The sequence below is a fragment of the Chaetodon auriga genome, chromosome 3 (genome assembly GCF_051107435.1).
Source record: "Chaetodon auriga isolate fChaAug3 chromosome 3, fChaAug3.hap1, whole genome shotgun sequence".
In the NCBI taxonomy this organism is placed as follows: Eukaryota; Metazoa; Chordata; class Actinopteri; order Chaetodontiformes; family Chaetodontidae; genus Chaetodon; species Chaetodon auriga.
In genome coordinates, this window is record NC_135076.1 from 28,791,137 (window position 1) to 28,812,314 (window position 21,178).

Sequence of the window (21,178 nt, forward strand, 5' to 3'; positions counted from 1 at the left end):
TCCCTCTTTTCCTCCATCATTTTCTTTTCCCAGGGATCTCCTCTTTGTTCTCCAGGCGTCTTTCTTAGAATACGCTCAGAGCGGCTCGGCAGTAATACGACATAAATCTGCTCGTTGCTCCTTCAAAGCGAGCCTGCATGGCGCACATGGACAAGTCTTTGGCTGTTTCAGAGCCTGTCTGAGTGCGACTGTGTTGCTGCTTTGTGTGTCTGCAGAAGGTGAGTGAGAACGGTTAAAGGTTGACGGCCGCCGAGCACATTTGTATTCATGAAAACAACAAGAATCTGCTGATGTGTGTTTTCGAGAGCGGAAAAGTGTTGAGATATCGTTTCACTGTGTTTGTGTTTGGCTGTGGATCTGTTGTGCTCTCATTAATGTGTAATACAGACAAATGGTGCAGGAGCCGATGCGTGATTGTGTGCGCGCGCACACACACACACACACACACACACACACACTCACACACACACACTGCAGCACACTGTGTGTTACAGAGGAATAATTTAATAGGAAGGTTGTGGTCTCTGCACCCGATCTGTGGCAATTACTGCATGGATAGATTGCTCTGTCGCTCTCTTTGTCCTCTCTGCATATTCCATTAATGGAGGAAGAAAGATTCACATGCTCGACTTCAAGAGTAAAACTGATGTCAGTCTACACATTTCTTATTGTTACAATCCCTGACAGGAGCCTGGAAGCGGACCTTTTCATTTCCTGCCCTGTTGGCTCCTCCTGAAGACGTAAATCTGGAGAAACGCCTCATAAGTTTCACTGAGAAGTGCTTTATTTCCTCGAACAGACTCCCGAGAATACAGAACGTGTGTCACGTCTCTGCCCTTAAATCCTGCGTGTTGTAAGTCCAACCCGGCGAAGGTTCGTTCATCAGTGCTCAGAGTGAGAACAGTGGTTAATCTGTTGGTCTGACGTGTGTTTGAGGTGACCCGATGTTTGACGCCCACGGACGCCAGCGGTCCAATCAGGACAGCTTGTTTCTGCCGTGTCGTTCGTGGCTGCGTTGGTAAAAACACAAATGGTTTCCACTGTGACACAAACACACACACACACACCCTCTGGCCTGTGTTTCACCCTCGCTCTGGGCTCGGCCTCTTGGCTCTCGCTCTGGTTGGCTGTGACACTTTGTTCTAGTTTGTTCTTGCAGTTGTTGGCCAATAAAAAGAGAGAGGCATGATGGGAGTTTACCAAATAAGGTGAGTTCAGCCAAAGGCGAACGCTCCGAGCAGAAATAACCTGAATCCGGCGCCAAAGGCCGGCTGGTCGGTTTGGATGCTGCGACACATACAGGAACACTGACGGCTCTGTGTGTAATATGAAATGTCACACACACACACACACATACACACACACACACACACACACACCAAAATCCTAATGCATGGAGAGCGGCCGCATGCATACATACATGTAAATAGTATGTGTGACACACACACACACATCATGCACGCACAAACACACACGGGCAGCCAGAGGTCAGTGTGACAGTCAGCTTCATGCTTCATGCAATCAGGATCCGAACACACACACACACACACACACACACACACACACACACACACACACACTCTGTGTTTGGGTCATTTCTTCTTCTCTGGTGTTTGTTACAGCAGGACTTTAACTGAAGGTGAGAACGTATTTGGAACGACGTCGTTTCTGCTTCGATCTTTCGCCGTCGGGATGAAGACGGTCGATCCAGCAGACTCTCACTGTGGACTCTTTAGATGCTCCTTCACCTTTAAAGCTGCAGTAATCTGTATTTAGTGTACGAACAATGACTCAAATGATTGAGAGCGACGTTGACGACACAAAGCTGTTCAGTCCATGAAGGTGAAGAAATCAGTGGCAAATAACTCTAAATAAATATCTAGCAGCTGTTGTTGTTGTTTTTAAATTGCTGCCACCAAAGGAAACTAAGCTCGCCACGCATGCTCAGAGTCTTCTTCGCTGGTCTTTGACGCATCGTTGATGTGGACTTTATCGTCACCGACCGGTCCAGCATGCTTGTTTGAGCGTTTGGAGTCTTTCTTGTGTTCTTATTTTGTAAAATGAAGTTATTGTGGACGGAGTCTTTTTCTAAACTGAGGGAGAAAATATCCATTTAGAAAAGCATTCGTATCCGTGTGGTCCGATCCTCCGTCTCAGTGTCTGTTTTACCTCCACCTGGACGTCGCCTGCTCACAGCACACACAGTTAGTTGCTGTGAGGAGGTCTGTCAGATCAGTGGGAACCTGTGGCATGTCCTCACTTGCACCATTAATGATATATTGGGACCCCGTTGAGCAGAATGTCAGATTGTTGGGTAACATGATGCCAACGTGATGAAGAGTAGCAGGAGGCAGGTGATCTGTCAGAGGTGATAAATGAGAGGAAGGAGGACGAATCAGAGGCAAACTGCAGGGTCCCTGCCTGTCAAAGAGGGAGGCAGACTGGATGTGATGTTCAGCTTTCAGTCAGGTTTTAATCAAACCAAATCCTGACTGACGGCACGTTTTACTGCCCTCGTTTTATTAGTAGTGTTCTGCTTTGTAAAGTATTCATAATGAGCTCTGTGGAACCTTCAGCTGGGCTGAAAGACTCCTGACAAAAAGGATGTTCAGCGCTCAGAGAGTTGATCTGAAAATCTAAACATTTGACACAAAGCTGTAAATCCAGAAATTCCATTGTGATTTCCTGCTTTCGTGCGTTAATAAGCATTCTTCCCTCAGACGTCCTTGAAACGCGCCTGAAGAAGGAGTTTTAGAAACAATCCCCGCTTCCACTCGTTTTCACACAGCAACAACTCGGAGCAAAAAATATAAATGTGACAAAGCTGTTTTCTGTGACGGATTACTTCTCTGTGCATTTGATTTTCATAACGTGCCGAACTGATCTGAGCGCAGCGGCTCTGGGAAGGGAATCCGTGTGATTTGGAAAACGGTCGCCAGTCGTTCAAATCACACTGGGCTGATTCGCTGATTGGAAGCACCTGCTGTGAAATCACTGACGGGAGTGTGCACAGACATGCAGCTTAAAAGTTAGAAGCTGGAAGTTTCTGCTCAACAAATCCTCCAAAATGAACGATGAAGGTTGTCGATGGGTCCCTGAATCTGCCACCACTGAGGGTCAGGAATCAACCAGCACTGACTGTCAGTGAAGTCAGTGTGCTCACCCTCTGAGCGCCTGCAGGTGCCTACAGGTGGCAGTAACACACCAAGACGTGCTGCTGTCCACCAACAAAGGCAGTGGAAGAAGGAGGAATCCAGGAAGCTAGTCAGCATGGATGAAATGGATTTAAGGGCTTAAAAATCAGCTCTGCAGATGTTTTATGAGGAAGGAAACACATTCAACACAGCTGTTAGTTTTGGTGAGTAACGCTGAACATGAACATCACTTTAGTTTGTTTCTGAGAAAACCCAACAGGGACCCCTGAAGCCTCAACAGGTTGACTTTCATGGTGTGGTAAAATGAGTGGAAACCAGCGGCTCAACAACCAGAGACTGCGTTTGAAACCTGCTTTAGTGTAAAAATATGTGACATTAAATATTTTAGCTCAAACTTTTTTAATTCTCTCCTTTTCTGCAGCGTCTACACGACTTTCTTTGATTTGCTCACGTCTGTTGAGCTTCTGTTCAGGCCTGCAGCGTCTGACGTCTTTAATGCAGACTGATAACTGCTGTTTCTCTTTGCCCGCAGCTGTGAACAAAGACAGACAACAGAAGTGATTTCCAAAGTCAGTTCACGCAAAGCCGAAATAAATATGTGCATCAGGGTATTTTTAGCACAAAGGGAAGCTCACATTCAGGTGGAGACAGTGCTGTCAGCCCAGCAGACACATTTAATGTGTGTTTAAGCTGTAAAGTGAGTCTGGCTACGTTGACACAGCAGTGTATGTGGTCGCAAAGCAAGACAAACGACTTGCATCTGTTTGTGTGAGAGACATCATCTGTAGCATTTAGCATGCAAATCAGTGCTTTTACCGTCAGGGAGTTTTAAATCAGGCAGGCGGCGTCCATGTTTGCACGCCTACCTGTGAGTGTGTGTGTATGCATGTATGTTAATGTATGCATGTGTGTGTCAGTGTGCAGCTACAGGAAGCCGTGTGGGCGCGTGCTGGCCTCGCGGCCCTGGTTGTCTGTCAGGGCCCCTGGGGAGCCGAGAGGCGGCCTCTCCTGCGAGCGGGAGGCTGTCATGGGAGATTGGTCAGGAGGAGATGGAGGATCAAGGTTTCACTGGGCTCTTTACAGAGGCTTAGCTGCTAATATCGCCGCGGCAGAGGCGCTTTCCCGCACGCTGTTTAAGATTCAACACATATGAGGCAGAAGCATCGGCAGGGATGAGAAGGCGAAGCAAGCGCTCGTTTTCAAGGTGAACATTGTTCACGGGAGCCAGCTCCTGCCACCAGAGTCACCGGCGATGCTTGTGAATTGAGGAATCTGGGCTGTTTCTGTAAAATGTAAATGTAAAATCCCATTCGCCTCCGTTGTACTGGAGGGGCAGAAGTGTAAACTGACCCTTTAAGACAGATGATTTGTGATCCCTGACAGGAAATTCTGGACGTGCGCAGTGCACTTAAGCTAGCTGCTAAGCTACAGAGCACCAAAGTAGAAAAACAGTGCATCAGCTCGTACAGTGAGCAGAAACCAGAGCAAACATTCAACATGTGCGCAGCAGGATGGATGATATTCATAGCTGTCTTTGTTTTATCTGAAGTGTCTCCTCGTTTCCCAATTAAATATGGTGTTTAAGAATATCGCATGCTTGGATCTGCTGTGGAGAGAGAGAAGAAGAAGAGAGGCCGGAGCAGAACAAAGACCAGACAGAACAAAGAAACAAAGGGGAAGAAGAGCAGCGGAGGAGGAAGAGATGGAGAAACTGGTGACCGGAGGAGGAGGAGGAGGAGGAGGAGGAGGAGGAGGAAAGGAATTATAGGAGCAGCGGTAGAGAGGAGATTGTCATTTCAAGCCTTCACATCAGTAACAGGATACAGCCGTCACGCTCCAGCAGCCCGCAGGTCACCTCCGCTCTGCCGCTCGTCTGTCTGCCTCGTATCCACTTCATTTTAAAGCTGGGGCAGAGCAGCAGGAAGCTCCGTCTGCGGCAGGTGAACGCTACCTGCGGACACCTCACCGGGACTCGTGCTTTGACATGCTGAGGGTGTTTGGTGAAGACGCCAGGGACGAGGTGAAAGGCGGGCAGCGGACATACTGTCCATGAACACTGGCTGTAAACCTGGAGCCATCTGCTCGTCACTGCAGCACCTCTCATGAGTTCTTCCCTTCTGTGTGGTGCAGTTTACCTTCAGCCTTCATCGTACCTGAGCCTGCTCTCAGCTTCGATGAGCAAACTGTGGGAAAAGACTTTTTCTCCCCCTCAAATGGCAGAATGAGCCTCCCCCGCCCGCTGTGACCTCCCTGTGCGGCAGCTGTCACAGTGAAGGCCACAGCACTGACCGGTCAGGGCTGGAGTCAGCTGCCCCCTGGTGTCAGAGCGCGTTACTGCAGCGCTGCTGTCTGATGGAGGGAGAGGGGAAAGATCAGAGACTTTGAATCTCAGCAGAGGGACCCCGGATAAAGATCAAACTTCTAATCTCCTGCGAACATCAAAAATAGATGAATTTCCCCTTTCATACTCGGTGTTTAAGTATTTGACCTAAATGTGATGCATTATACATCAAGAGAGTCTCCTAATACACGCCTGGTCTGCAGCCCCATAGGCAGCGTGCGTAATGTACGCATCTCAATCTATAACTCCACTCTCTTATCTTGATGTTCAGCTTTGTGTGTGTGTGTGTGTGTGTGTGTGTGTGTGTGTGTGTGTGTGTGTGTTTATCAGTTTAAATTGAAAAGAACAGCGGTTCAGGGTCTACTTCATATTGCCAACACTGATCAATAAATCATTTCAAACATTGCTGATCGGAGACCACAGCTGTCTGTAGGGAAACACAGATGTGTGTGTGTGTGTGTGTGTGTGTGTGTGTGTGTGTGTGTGTGTGTGTGTGTGTGTGTGTGTGTGTGTGTGTGTGCGTGCGTCTTTGGGTCACAGCAGCAGGAGGAGAATGTGTGTGTTTGTGTGTGTACACTAGTGCAGTATATGGTCTTTGCAGTATAGAGCAACGGAGCATGTTTTAATGACAGAACACCTCAGTGACTGAAGGACACTCACACCCACACACACACACACACACACACACACACACAGTGCATTTCCCTCTTTGTCTCACTGTCACAGCTGTGTGTGTGTACAGTATTTCCTGCATGTTTATGAGTGTGTGTTTGCTTGTTTATCTGGCTTGTGTTGCCGTCTGTATGTGTGTGTGTGTGTGCGTTAATGTGTTGCTGTCTGTGTGTGTGTGCGTGCGTTCATGTGTTGCCGTCTGTGTGTGTGTGCGTGCGTTCATGTGTTGCTGGTTGTGTGTGTGTATGTGTGTGCGTGCGTTCATGTGTTGTCGTCTGTGTGTGTGTGCGTGCGTTCATGTGTTGCCGTCTGTGTGTGTGTGCGTGCGTTCATGTGTTGCTGGTTGTGTCTTTGTGTGCAGCTCTATACGTCCTCTATAGGAGCTGGTAGGAGGCTGATCTGCTGCAGAGCTGAATGACGGCTCAGCTTCATTGTTCCATGTCTGCAGCTCTTCTTCTTCTTCTTCTTCTTCTTCTTCTTCTTCTGTCTTTGTTCTTGTCTTCTTCTGTCCTCTTTGATTTTGTTCTTTATGTCCTACTCTCTCCATTCCACTATTTTGTCATCTTTTGTTTGCCCTTTTGTCCTCTATTGTCCCTCCTGGTCTCTTCTTTCATCCTTTTTGTCCTCCTCTTCTTTTTTGTCCTTTTTTGTCTTATCTCATTTGTCCTCTTCTCTCCATCCTCAGTTATTCTCTCCTCCACTCCTTTGTCCTCTTCTCCATTTGTTCTTGTCTTCTTTTGTCCTCCTTGCTTCTGCTCTTTCCGTTCCTCTATGTCTCCTTTTTTTGTCTTCATCTGCTGCTTCTTCTTTTCTCCTTCTCACCTCTCATCCTCTTCCTCTCTCTTTTTTCCTCATCTCTTCATCTTCTTTTTTCTCTCCCCAGTCTTTTGTCCTCCATTGTCACTCCTCTTCTTTTTCTCTTCTCATCTTCTCTTCTTTGTTCTACTTCTTTTGTCCTCCTTTTTTCCCTCTTTCATCTCTCCTTCTCTATGTCCTTCTCTTTCCATTCTTCTTTATCCTCTTCCTTTGTCCTCATCTCTGCTGCCCCTTCTCATCTCTTTTTCTCCTGTTGTCATCTCTTGTCCTCTCTTTGTTCTCCTCTTCAGTCTTTCTCTGTTGTCCTCCTCCTCCTCCTCCTTTCTCTTATCTTCTTTTGTCCTCTTTGCTTTTGTCTTACCATCCTTTTCCTTTGTCTTCATCTCTTCTCTTTGTCCTCTGTTCCTCTGCCGTCCTTTCAGTTTTTGTCCTCCTCTCTCCTCCTCTCTCCTCTTCTCTCCTCTCTCCTTCTCTCCTCTGGGTGAGATATTGCCTCTGTGATGCGTTGTGACAGTGACGTTAATGGAAGCACTGTACATTTAACGACCTATATCTCCGGAAATTCCTCTGCCGCTTCTCGTTGCGCGCACGCACACACACACACACACACACACACACACACACACACACACACACACTCGCACACACACACTAACAAACACACACCTGAAACAATACAAAACACAACCAGTACAGCAGATACAGGTCTGTACACCTGTAAACACGGTGAATATGTGTGTTTTTGTTACAATAATAAGATTATATGATCACGTGTGCGAGTGTGTGGACACGTGTCATTTAACTCTGCATGACTGTCACTCGGCTGTGTGTGTGTGTGTGTGTGTGTGTGTGTGTTTTGATATGACAGAACTGTCAACAGCACAACAAAAGAGCGAGGGAGTCGCTGAGCCGGGAAGTCAGGGTGAGAAAGAGTAAGTGAGCAGAGGAGAGTGAGCAGCGATGAAGAGGAGTGGAGAAAATGATGAATAAGAATAAAGAGAGAGAGGTGAGGGAGGCTTGTGGGGGACACGAGGGAGGGAAGAGGAAACCTGAGCGAAGGCAGGACAGATGGAAGAAGAAAGACGCAGCGATCGAACAAAGGAAAACACATGAAGGGATTATTAACAGTGTGCTGGTGGAGACGCTGTTTGTGCCACGATGTGGATTTGACTCAACTGGAATCTGCTTTCTGAACTCAAATCCTCTTGAATCCCTCTCCGACTCTCTGGTTGAATTTAATATACATAAAAACTGTATTTAAACCAGGGAGGAGTCGTATTTTGTTCTTTTACTGAGTTTTTCCCTCATCTCAGCGCTGCAGCCTCTCCCACTGTCAGTGAAACAGATGTCACACAGGAAAAGTCCAACATTCACAGTGGAATAATGAACTGATTAATTACTCAGTTAGTAAATTGATTAATTAATCCAAGGTTGGTTCCAGGTTGTCCAGTCAGGATTTGCTGCTCCTCCTTGTCTGATTTGATAGTAATCTGAGTGTGTGTGGCTTTTGGACTGGTGGACTCTGTACGTCATCTCGAGCTCTGATAAATCGTGATGGCAGTTTTTGATATTTTCTGATCAATCAACAGTAATCAAATGAATCAAGAATGATAACAATTGTTACTGGCAGCTTTACTTCCAGCGGCTCCAGCGGCTGTGGCAGGCTTTTAATGTGAAATATTTATGAAATTTAAATGATATTTAAGTGTTAACAGGAAAAGTGACTGGATGTGGAATTAGAGCTGTATTTTGTGGTGAACACTACGCGGCTCTGTCATTGTGTCTGTAGAAAAAGTGCTGTGGAAATGAATATGATGCACAATTTACCCTGTGAGCCGTTATACTCGAGCTAACGCCATGTCCATATTCACTTCATCGTTTACAGCACTGTAAGTCCGCGGCATCCAACCAGCTTTTCGAAGGAATCCCTCTATGCAGACGATGTTCTGTTCTCTTTGCTTCTGCTCTTTATCCCACTTCTAGTCTCCGCAGCCCAAACAAGATCTGAGAAACACGTCTCATAAACTCCTGTGTGCATCAGCAGCACGCTTGTTTTGCATGAATGTGTGTGTGTTGTCCTTTTATGTCAGGTTGGGTCGACTTCGTGAGAAGTTTCGTGGCTCACTGATCTGATTTCTCTGAGTTCAAAACATTCAAAAACCTTTCTGCTTCTGTTGGAGTGCAAATAAATAAATAGATAAATAAATAAATAAATAAATGAAGAAAAGAAATTGTGCTGTTCCTTCCATTCACTTTGGATCAGACTCCATGAGTTCCATGTGAAGCTGTGATTATGGTGGAACTGGTTCATACCTCCATCACCTCGGCTTCACCCTCTCTGTTCTCCACCACCACAATACATCCTCCATTAGCTGAGTAACTTGCATCGTAATCCTTAATTGGAAAATTCCCTCTTTCCTCCATCTAATTGATTCCCAATAGTGAATGTTATGACAGCTGCTGCTGCAGCTTGTGGGCTGTAATCAAATCCCACATGTTGCTTAACCTTTTCACTTCCACCCGGCTGATTAGCTGCTGTCAGGCAGCACATGCACAGTATTTTAATTTTTGCAGATATGTGATTATTTTTAAGGTCAGTTTGTTATTTTTCATTTCATTGCAGCCTGTCTGAGGTTATTATTTTCAGCTTTATCAGTTTCGTCCTAATTACCTTCCACATGTGAAACTGTGTCCCAGATGTGACACATTCATGTAACGTCTGTGAAATATTTATTATATCAGAAATTTGTCTGATACAAGCGTGACATGTATTTTATATACATGAAAAAAAACTCACCTGTTTCTGTCATTTCTGTTTTGACCAACACGTCTGCTTTTGTTTCTTTTCCATAACATTTAATTTTCTTAAACCTCAGAGGAGTTTTAAACCTCTTCAGTTGATATCAGTCTTCTTATCCGACGGGATAAACGTGGTGTGATTCCTTTAGAAAGAAGATGTTTCTGTGTGTGCGTCAAAAATCTCTGGATGCTAGTTTTCAGATGATGACGAACAAGATGTGCATGCGTGCGTGCGTGCGTGCGTGCGTGCGTGCGTGCGTGTGTGTGTGCGTGTGCGTGTGTGTGCGTGCGCGCGCGCGCGTGTGTGTGTGTGTGTGTGTGTGTGCGCGTGTGTGTCATGCCGTCACCCTGCGGCATGTGAAGTTTTGACCTGATGACTTCCAGACACAGTTCTAATGAAGTAATGATAGGATCATTGAAATTCACTGACACGCTCTGATCCCTCAGCCTGACTTTCTTTTTAATTTATAGCATCATTTTGTTTTGTTTATGGACTGGAACATTCTTTTCTGAATATACTGTTAAACAAACACGTCATGCAAAGCAAAGACGGCAGGCACATCAAAGGTTAATGATGGAGTTTATTGTGCACCATTAATAAATAAACATTTTGTGGAGGAATGGTTGTTGTTTTTATGTGAATTAATAAAAATGATCATCTCTCTCTCCCTCCCTCCCTCCCTCCCTCTCTCTCGCTCGCTCGCTCGCTCTCAGGCGTGGAGGCGGAGCTTCTGTGTGAGGCGGCTCCCGTGGTTGTTTGGAGACTCATCGAGGCCGTCGAGAAACACGGTGAGAGAATACAAACATGAACAAACAGTTCAACAGTTTAGGAAATACACTGTTAACTGCAGACCTGGGGTCAGGATGTGATTAGCCTAGCTTAGCATAAAGACTGGAGCCAGCGGGAAACGGCAGCCAAGCCTGTGAAGCTCACGATTAACATGGTGTAAGTTGTACATGAACAGAGATGAGAAGAACGACTATTTGCAATTGAAGAGCATCTTGACAAACAGCTGTGAATCCCTGTGAGAACCCAAAGCTTCAGTTCCTCATCACCAGACGTAGCGCAGGTCACCTGATAGTCGGCGAGCACAAGCTTTGGTTTATTTGGGTTTTGGTGTCTAAAACCTGCCAACGGCACTGTGACGGCACGACTTCAGGAAACTGAAATACTGCCAGCGTGTAAGTGTTTGGAGGTGTTGAACTTTAGACAAAGGCAGGCTAGTGTTTTCCCCCAGCTTCCAGTCTTTATGCTAAGCTAAGCTAGGCTAACGATATCCTGACTCCAGCTGTGTATGTTCTCCTTTCAGTGTTGGAAACAAACTTCATCAGTATTTCATCTGTAAAGTGTCTTATTAAAAAAAGATCAACTTTAGCTTCCTTCCACCTAAGAAGTAATAGATAAATGTTCAATTTGTGTCTTTGGAGCTCAGCAGGTGATGCATTCTGTAATTCAGCAGGACGTATGAGAAATGGATCGTAACTTGACATCAGTAACCTGGAGCCGTAGCAGCAGACTTTACATCACGTGCACAGTACTGCACATACATCCAGCCTGTCGCCGCCTAAAGGACGAGCATGTTTCAGACTGACGCACGGCAGCGTTCTCAGCTGACTTCTTCTCCGTTCTCCTGTTTCCTCTGCAGGTTTGAACAGCGAGTCTCTGTATCGAGCTCCTCCGGCCTCCAGTGGACCTGCAGAGCTGCGGCAGGCTCTGGACTCGGGTATGTGCTCTACGAATTTAGGTGATTAACTTAAGGACGTAAATGGAATCAAATGTCAGGATTTGGTGCATTTCTCAGTTTTATGTAGTTGTAAATTCAGTATCTTTGTGTTTGGACTGTTGGTCTGGTAAAATAAGCAACTTGAAGATGTGCTCGAAGGCTCTGGAAGCTGTTGATGGGTTCAATATGTCACTCTGAGCATCACTACCGATGTTGTTTCTAAGAAATGCTCAGCTTGTCATCAGTCAGCCATCCTGTAGACATGAAATCCACTCAGAACGGTGAACAGAAGTGTGAAGTGAGTCTTAAGCAGGGCAGGTCAAGGAAAGGGGTGAAGGGAAAAGACATCCAATAGGAGACAAAAGAGAGTAAAGCCTCTTTCAAACAAGCGCTTTGTTACATAAATGTGTTGCTGACTTTACATGATGGTCTGAGTGAAAGCCACATTTAAGTGAAGGTCGTGACAGCTTCTTACTCGGTAACACTTCTGTAACACTTTCAACAAGTCTCAGCTGAATGCAGCTGCATTAGTGGAAGTTGAAAGCAGTGCAAAGTTCTGTATTTGATAAAAATGATTATCATCTCTTTTGCACAAATAAAATACAAATAGTTCATTTTACTGCAGATGCTGTAAGTGAGTCAGAGAGATTCTTTTCAGGTTGAACCGGTCTGTAAAAATGTGTTTGTCAACATTACTGTGACCTTTTCGACCATAACTCAAAAATTCAGAAGCTAATTATGACAAAATTCGGCACAAATATCTCAAAGGATAAAATGATGAAGTTTTGTATCCAAAAGATCTGTTAGGATTTGGTAGGAGCAGGTTTTGCTATTAGCAGATATTCAGGATAGTCATTGATGCCAGTAACTGCATTGATATTAATAAAAACATTAATATGAATTAATAATTAATAATGACGGGCCAGCACCCCGAGGACTGTTGCCTAGGTCAGTGGTTCCCAACCTGGGGTCCACCTCCCCCTCATCTGCGTGTATGCAGATAGGAGTTGGGGTTGGGGGGTCTGGCTTGTCTTGGACACAGACAAGGGGGGCTTCAAGGAAAAAAGGTTGGGAACCACTGGCCTCGGTTACCTAAAATACAAACGTCTGATGAGGAGCGATTCACCTCCTGGAGCAGCTTCAGGTCGCAGTGGAAAGGTGAGGTGGAGCAGGCAGCATTGATGACATCATGGTCGTGTCGTGGGGATACCCCTGAGTTCCGGTGGGTCTCGTCCAATGGGAAACCAGGATTTGGATTCAAGCCAAATCTTACACTCAGGTGTGATTTGGTGTTGTTTTCTGCCCTGAGTTCGTTATCACACTTAATTCTTCAGACCTTTGGACCTTTGCAGGCCTGTCTTTGTTCATCCACGTGGTGGGGTCCCGCCAGGTCAAAGGTCAGCTTCACTGTGACGTCATAACCATTTTCTGTCCATTAGTAAAGAGCATAACGCAGGAGCAGGCGGGCAGATTGTGACCATAGTTCACATGTGGTCAGATACTGAACTGGTGACTCTAATCTTTGTCGTCCACCTTCAAACTGTGCTGATCGTTTAGATCCTCTGTGCTGCCTGGTTGAACGAGTGAAGAGTCCGCTTTTTAGAGTCTGTGGCCTCTTTGCAGCAACATCCATATTTGAAGCAGTGTAGTCCAGCAGAAGCTGACAGTAATTCTGTGTTTTATGCTTTATACAGTTTTCAAACCATTAAACCAACTCGATAAACAGTTAGCAGCAGGATAAGCATCATGGATGCAGTCTGTGAGGGAATGCAGAGCACTGCTCTTCCTCTGTATTGATAGAAAACTCCTTCATGTGTACCAGGTGCTAAAGGTCACACAGTTGTTGTGGCTCCATCTGTAATGAACATTTACCCAACCGACGCCTGTATCTGAATGACAAAAAGCCTTTATTTTAGCTGATAAAGAGGCAGCAATGTTACAGATTCCATGTCTGAAACATGTGCAGCTTAAAGCTGAGAAGAACAGCCCTTAAAGACTAAAGTGATGTGAAGTATTTGTACTTTCTGCTGGTACAAAGCTGCAGCGATTGCAGTAAAAGGCAGCAACACTTATCAGTTATTCAGCATTAAGTTCTGTGAATCTCTGCACAGTAACTATAGAAGCAACAAGTGGCTCATCAGCAACAGCCGAAGCTCCCAAACCTCACCTCCTGCTCTCCTCTCTGCATTTAAACCAACATGAGCTCCTGCTGAGGCGGCACCTCGTCGCACCAGGCTGCTGAGGCCGGCCGGAGCCGAAGTCACTCAAGACAAAAAAAAGTTGGCCAAGTTTGAGTTGCTGAAGTTCAGGTTTGGCACCACCAGGGAGTGCTCTGACTCCGCACTTTATTTTGGAAGGGAGGCGGGGAACTCACAAAATCTGTGAGGGGAGAGAGACGGGAGGGAGGGCGGAGGGACAGGACAGTTTGTTATCAGCTGCAGAGTGATGCTGGCCACTGGAAAAAGGTTGAGCTTCAGATGCAGGTGTTTCATTTGTTTTTAACTTTCTGGTGAAACATGTATGTGAGATATGAAGCTTTTATTTGTGCTGATCGATCAGCACATCAGTGGAATCATCAGGCCTGTTTACTCCTGTGCTTTTCCTGCAAATCCATTCTTTGTATTGGTCGAGTCCGCGACCATCTACAGGAATCAGGTGTCTTTCTATCATTCAGAGTATTCTTGGATGATTTTTAAGGTCACTTTCACACCTGTAGTTCAGCTCACTGCCGTTTTTTAGTGCTGTGCTCACACAGCTCACATACTGCACAGCCACATGGACCGAACCCCTTGATTGGTCAGTTCTGATGACGTGGTCGACATCACCAATCTGACACGGAGCCCAGCTGGAAGAAACAAAAAGTCAAGACGTGTCTCATGCTTTGATATTCAGCATTTCACTGATTATTTTTTTTAAGGATTTTAATCTTTTTCTTTGTCTGTTTGATCTGGTTAAATCATCCCATAAGTTCACGGCAGAATACGTATATGAGCGTACCATGAACTGAACCATGAACTGAACCATGAACTGCTCTTTCATGAACTTTGACTGTGTTATTAGAGAGGAGGCCGCTGGCTGTTCATGAGAAAATCTTTGCTGGTGCTGCTTTAAATTGTATTTTCCAGTAATGTTTAAAATTATGAAAATCAGCCCCAGGTTGTAGGAGAGAGGGAATTTCCCTTTCAATGTATTATCCAGAAGATTATTTTGATTTAAGCCGTCATGATCATAAGACCCAGAATGAGAAAATGGCTTGTTATGATGGATGTTTTTCTCAGAAAGTCTGCAAGTTTCTGCAGAAAAAGTCAAGAAGTCTGCAAATCCAATACATTATATTGAGCGGGAAGAATGGATTCAGTGTAGGAGAAGACACACAAAAGGCACGCACACACACACACACACACACACACACACACACACACACACACACACACACCTGGCCTCCTTGGGCAGTGGTGGGAGGTCAGCATGGGGCCAAAGATATGCACATACTCAAAGTAATTGACTGAAAGGAGCTGACATGTAGGCACTCAGAGGAATTTAGCATGCAGGCTTGACACGCACACCCACATATATGTTGAGACAGAAAGGGGGCTGCATGGGAGAGGACCTACGCACTTTCTGCTGGAAAGTGTAGAGAAATGCAGCCGCTGACATCCTGCAGTCACACTGGCTTCGTGCACGCTGAGCGGTCTAACAGACTCGGACAGATCCTATGGAATATATATGAAAAGCGCTGGCTTGTGTGCAGATTTGTGCTGACATGTGGCTGCAAAGTTACGCCATCAGACACGAAGGAAAAGTTTGGTTTGAGTGTCGGAGGGCAGAGCGAAGTCTGATGATGGAGGACAGCGGGAGGACAGAGGGACAGACATGTCTCTTTGTCTTTGACGTCACATATAGAAATCTCTCTGTGTCTCACTGTCACAGTTGTCTCCTTGGGTTGTGCAGGCAGATGAAGGTAAAGAGGCAAAATGCATAAAAATGTCTGCTTTTGTTTAAGTCAAACCTGAAGGCGATAAATAAATGAAGCCTTTGAAGCTGTTTTGATCTTCATGTCCAGGCTTTGCTCTGGCGGTCGCTTCAGAATAAGTCGTCTTTTGGCCGGTCAGTGGCGCTGTGGACGTTTCGGGCTGTTTTTCTGAATTAGTTTGCGTGCGTGTTTTTCTTTTTTGTCTGTATGTTCACAGGTTTTCTGTTTGTTGGGTTCACCTGTACAGTGCAAAACAGTCTGAGATACATGCTCTGCCATTCATGATGCCTGTCAGAAAATACATCTCTCAGCATCGGGGTCATAGTCAGTGGTGGGTTGTTTTATGATGACAAACATCTCTCAGCCTGATCCAGTGCAGCACAACAGAACCTGTAACTACGACCTCAGAGATAAACACATAAGTAAAATTTACAAGTTTGTGACAATATCAATAAAACCTGAGGATTCCGAATATTTCTATGGCAGAATCATTTACTGTATTGAAAGTGATTGTGGACCTAATAAAGTGATCAATGAGTGTGTAACCATGTTGAGCCTCAGGTCTGTCCACATAGACGTACGCTGCTCATAGAAAAACAAACAAAAAAAGACATTTTCGTCATGTGTAGTTTGGTCCCCTCTGGTCCTCATGAAAAATCATGTTAGCTGCTAGCAGCTCCATGGCAGCAAGACAGTAAATCAGCTTTGAAGTGACCAGTGAAGCGCGATGAACCGTGTGGTTGTAGTATGAACGTTGTTTGAGCGCCGCCATGCTGGTCAGTGCGTGCGTGTCCACCGGACGCTCAGCGTCTCCGTATCGGAAGTGTATCTACGTGGGAATACGTGCCGAGACTGTTCTTGATGGACGACGCAACCAAACAGAACACAACAGTCAGACACGGGATCGTGTAGAGAATCTGGTAGATTTTCAAAATAAAAGAGCCGGTGCAGACAAACACAGTTAAAACAGATAAAGAAACCATTCGACCATGAAGCCTGCTGACACCTAAAATCAAGAGAAAATGATCAAATAAACACCATCTGAGCGAGTCAACAAAGCTCCACCACTGTGATCTACGGTTATTATATAGAGGTATCGTTGGCACACACACACACACACACACACACACACACACACACACACAGTGGTAAATAGAAGTAACTAGTGATGTGAAATTTCGGACATTTTGAAAGTCTATTGGCCGACTCTGCCTGAAGCCTCTTTCAGTTCTGCCACCAGGAACAGTCTGACTGTTAGTGTTTCTGTCTGCCTTCATGTCTCCATTCCAGATGAATGAATGAATGAATGAATGAATGAATGAATGAATGAACTCAGGCTTTCTCCTCATGTAACACCAACATCTACTGTCTTTATTTGTGCAAAGCAGCGCTGAAATCCTCCCTGTGACATTCTGAATCTGTCTTTTTATCAAAGTGCTGTTGATGGATTCTTCTTGGAACTTTGGAAACAGCCGCGGTGTGTCCAGGAAAACAGAAAGACATCTGTTTGTCTTTGCAGCGGCGCCGTAGATTATCCCACTGAGAGAAGCTGAAAGTGTTCTGTTTGCACGTTAAGAACACAGTTACTGAAGGAGCTGATGGCGAGTTCTGTTTCTGAGGTGCTTTTATTCAGAAATTTACAACTCAGGCTTTGTCTTCAGAGTTCTGCCCTTCATCCTCATCAGCCATGATCTGTCTCGCTGCTGTCATTGCTGTGACCTGGAGGTCAAAGTTGAACCGGGATCAGCATCGCCGTCGTCATCGCTGAGGGGAAGGACGGGCGAAAGAAAAACAACAACACAGAAAGTGAGTGTGTGTTAACAGGAGGCGAGCTGCGCACTTAATGACCTGTAGCCGTGTGTTTGTGTGTTTCATGGCTCGTTATCAGAGAGCGACGCAGCATCCGTCACTCTGCAGGGAGAGTGTGAGGCTGCCGCAGCGCTCTTCCTCGCCGTGGTGTGTTCGTGCTGCTGAGTTATGGAATGATGTTACGTAACAGGGAGCAGTTTCATTGTACAGACGCTGTCGGCCTATTCGGCAGCTTCAGACCCCGAACCGACCTGTGTGTGTGTGTGAGTGTGTGTGTGTGTGTGTGTGTGTGTGTGTGTGTGTGTGTGTGTGTGTGTGTGTCTCAGGCTCAGAAAGCTTTCGAGACCATTACCTCATCGAGTTGACCTCCGATTGGTACACGGCCCGGACGTTGCCATGGTGATAGCTAGCCTTTTTTAGCTGGTTGGTTCTGCCGTGCCCACACATCGCTCAGTGTGTGTGTGTGTGTGTGTGATAGCACCTCCGTCTTTGTGAGGACCACGTTTAGTTTTGTACCTCGAGGACGACGACATTTGCTGCAAATGAATGCATTTTGGACATTTTTTGGACAGTGTGGGTGTTTAGGAAGGGGAAGACATTTGTCATTTTTAAAGGTGAAAACATTTTGTAAAGTTGGGACATTTTACAACATTGGAAAGAAGTTAAAGACTTTTATTTGGAAAGTGAAGACATTCTGCACATTTTTTGGACAGTTGGGACTTTTTGTGGACATTTCAGAGAGTAACCGCGTTTATTTTATGGACAGTGCAGACATTTTTGGAGAGTGAGGTTATATTTTATAGAGTGGGGACAGTTTGGACAATCAGCATGTTTTGTCCAGTCCACTCCTGCTTGGTTTTGGATTGTGGGTAGAATGAGGACTGCTGGGTTTGGCAATGCCTTGTGTGAGAGTGTCCTCACAAGTGAGGACGCACAAACACACACTGGTGTGTTTGTGCATAAACGGACATACTGTATGAGCATTTTCACCACCGCTGGCTTTGTGTATCTGTTTGTACACTTTGACCCAGATAGAGTGTGTATGTGGATGACATGGATGTACTAACAACGCGTGCACGCGCACACACACACACACACACACACACACACGCACACACACAGTCGTGCCAGCCTGTCAGGCGCAGAGTGGGCAGTCTCTGTTTTGGAAACGATGACTCACGTTGGCTCAGACTGCAGCAGAATTCACTTTGTCTTCGACACAAACTGCACACGTTACGCACACACAGCACATCCGTGTGTTCATACATATGCACACACACACACACACACACGGAGGCATCCCGCAGCTCACGCGCACACACATAAACAATCAATGATCATTTGTGCGTGTGTGATAATTGATCAAACTTTAACACCTTTCACCTGGTCCTCATCCCGCTCTCCTCTCCTCTCGTCCACCTTCGGCTCGGATGGACGGAGACGTACTCTCTCTCTCTCTTCCCGTCCTCCCATCCAATCTGTTAACCGCTCGCCGCTAACGACCGATCAACCAATCTGCAGCCTTGGAGCCATTAAATAATCTTTTATTTCACTGCTCCTCCTTTATGTACTCTTCAATCTCCCCCTCACATCTTCTATCTCTTTCTCTCCCTTTTTTTATTCACTCATTCATCACGTCCCTTTTCCTCCCCTCCCTCCCTCGCTGACAGGAGCCGCTGAGTTCAGCAAAACACAAATTAAAAGAGCTCCTCTGCTCCATCTCTCCGTCTCCATCCCTCCATCCTCCACGTCCGTCCTTCCCGTCGTCAGTCGGTCCCGGCCCCGCTATTGGTCCGAGGTGATGTCATCATCTTCCTCTGGCGCCCGTCAATAACCTATTAGAAGCCGGTGTTTTTACAGTCAGCTGGGGAGCGAAGAGGCGCAGCCACACACGCTCGTACAGCGACACACTGATGCACATAAAGCTTCAGGCTGCAGAGGTGTGTCTCCGTTTCAATTTATGAGTGAGTCTTCATCGCCAAGTGCAGCAAGTTCCGAGTTTTGCGGCGTTAAAGAAAGTCCGGTTCCTCCTCTTTCGTTCAGCTCGGACAGAAAACAGGCTGCAGGCTGCACGTCCGGGTGTGTGTGTCTGTGTGTGCGTTACTCATCTCCCCATAGAGTTGAACCTTAGCTGCATAAATCCACCAAATACATTCACATTTGACACTTCTGCACTTCATTGTTTGTGTCCAGGAAGCCGTGTGGTCTTCATGCGGTGAGACGTAGAGCAGGGTTGGCAGATGCTCGTGAAGCATCCTGCAGTTTTGACGTCTGTGTGGTTTCAGTCGAGGTCTCTGATGGTGGATCCAGCATTTTTAAGTATTATGTATGTTTCCTGGATCTCTTGATGACATGTCCTCCGATGAAGACCCCACAGCACACTGTGGCCTTTACAACCCTGCAAAGTCATCACAACGTCCTCCTTCACGCTGATCGGCGTCTAAACAGCAGAACTGTGACTTCACAGTACAAAGTCGACCATCAGGAATGTGCACGAGCTTGACTGACTGCAGCGGCGTCTTCCTGCATGACGGCGCACTGCTGAAGGGAAAGTTGAGGGTTTTTTTGCTGGATGACGCTGCATCGTTTGCCAGTGTGCAGAGACGTTGTTGCTCTGTCATGATCTTTACCCTCAAACCTTGAATATTAACACAGTCATCCAAACACAAATGTGTGCCTTCAGACTGGAGGAAGAAATCCTCCGTAACGATGACGCATCACGTTTTTCATGATTTCTACTTGCAGGAGTCAAAGTCGACTAAATTCAGAAACGTACAGCACACCCACAGAAAATTCTCTCCATCGCTGTCTTCCTCCTCCTCCTCCTCCTCCTCCTCTCTGAGCACTCAACAAGCTCCCAGCATCCTTTTCAATGATGTCATCTCTCTCACAGCGCCAGTGTGTCGTCTGACAACACATAAACACACAGTCTGCAAACACAAATACTGCGTTAGGATGCACACTGGATGGAAACGTCTTTAGAATGTGTGAATATACAGAACACCTCTCTCTTCTTCTCCTCTCTTCTTATCTTCCTCTCTCCTCTCTTCCTCGCTCCTCTTTCTTTTCTTCTCCTCTCCTCTCCTCTCTTCCTCTCCTCTTTCTCTTTCTCTTCTTCTCCTCTCCTCTCCTCCTCTCCTCCTCTCTCCTCTTTCTCTTTCTCTTTCTCTTCTTCTCCTCTCCTCTCTTCTTCTCCTCTCCTCTCTTCCTCTCCTCTTTCTCTTCCTCTCCTCTCCTCTCTTCTTCTCCTCTCCTCTCTTCCTCTCCTCTTTCTCTTCCTCTCCTTTCCTCTCCTCCTCTCTCCTCTCTTCCTCTCCTCTTTCTCTTTCTCTTCCTCTCCTCTCCTCTTCTCCTCTCCTCTCTTCCTCTCCTCTTTCTCTTCTTCTCCTCTCCTCTCTTCCTCTCCTCTTTCTCTTCCTCTCCTCTCCTCTCTTCCTCTCCCCTCTCTTCCTCTCCTCTTTCTCTTCCTCTCCTCTCCTCTTCCTCTCCTCTCCTCTCTTCCTCTCCCCTCTCTTCCTCTCCTCTTTCTCTTCTTCTCCTCTCCTCTCTTCCTCTCCTCTTTCTCTTCCTCTCCTCTCCTCTCTTCCTCTCCTCTCTTCTTCTCCTCTCCTCTCTTCCTCTCCTCTCCTCTTCCTCTCCTCTCCTCTCTTCTTCTCCTCTCCTCTCGTCGTCTCTGTGTGCTCACTTCCTGTCTCAGATTCTTATCTCTGCCATATGTTGCCCTGTAACATGAACGACTGAAGCGATACCTGTGGCTTCGCCGTCTGTCAGAAACACACACAGCTCAGCTTTGACATCTTTTGTTCACTCTGCACCTGCAAGCCAACATTTTTTTCGGTCATATCTTAGTCTCTGTCCTAACCCACATCACACAGACTGATCCCAACAA

The 21,178-nt window shown here is 46.2% G+C and overlaps 1 protein-coding gene across 2 annotated transcripts in view; it reads left to right on the top strand.

The window, feature by feature from the left end:
• pik3r3b (phosphoinositide-3-kinase, regulatory subunit 3b (gamma)) overlaps positions 1-21,178 on the top strand; it is a 172,256-nt gene that overhangs the window by 40,036 nt on the left and 111,042 nt on the right. For both annotated transcript variants that reach the window (XM_076726768.1, XM_076726769.1), the window contains 2 exons: positions 10,498-10,572; positions 11,430-11,507. In XM_076726768.1, coding sequence (XP_076582883.1) covers positions 10,498-10,572; positions 11,430-11,507 — 153 coding nt within the window. The remainder of the gene's footprint in view (positions 1-10,497; positions 10,573-11,429; positions 11,508-21,178) is intronic.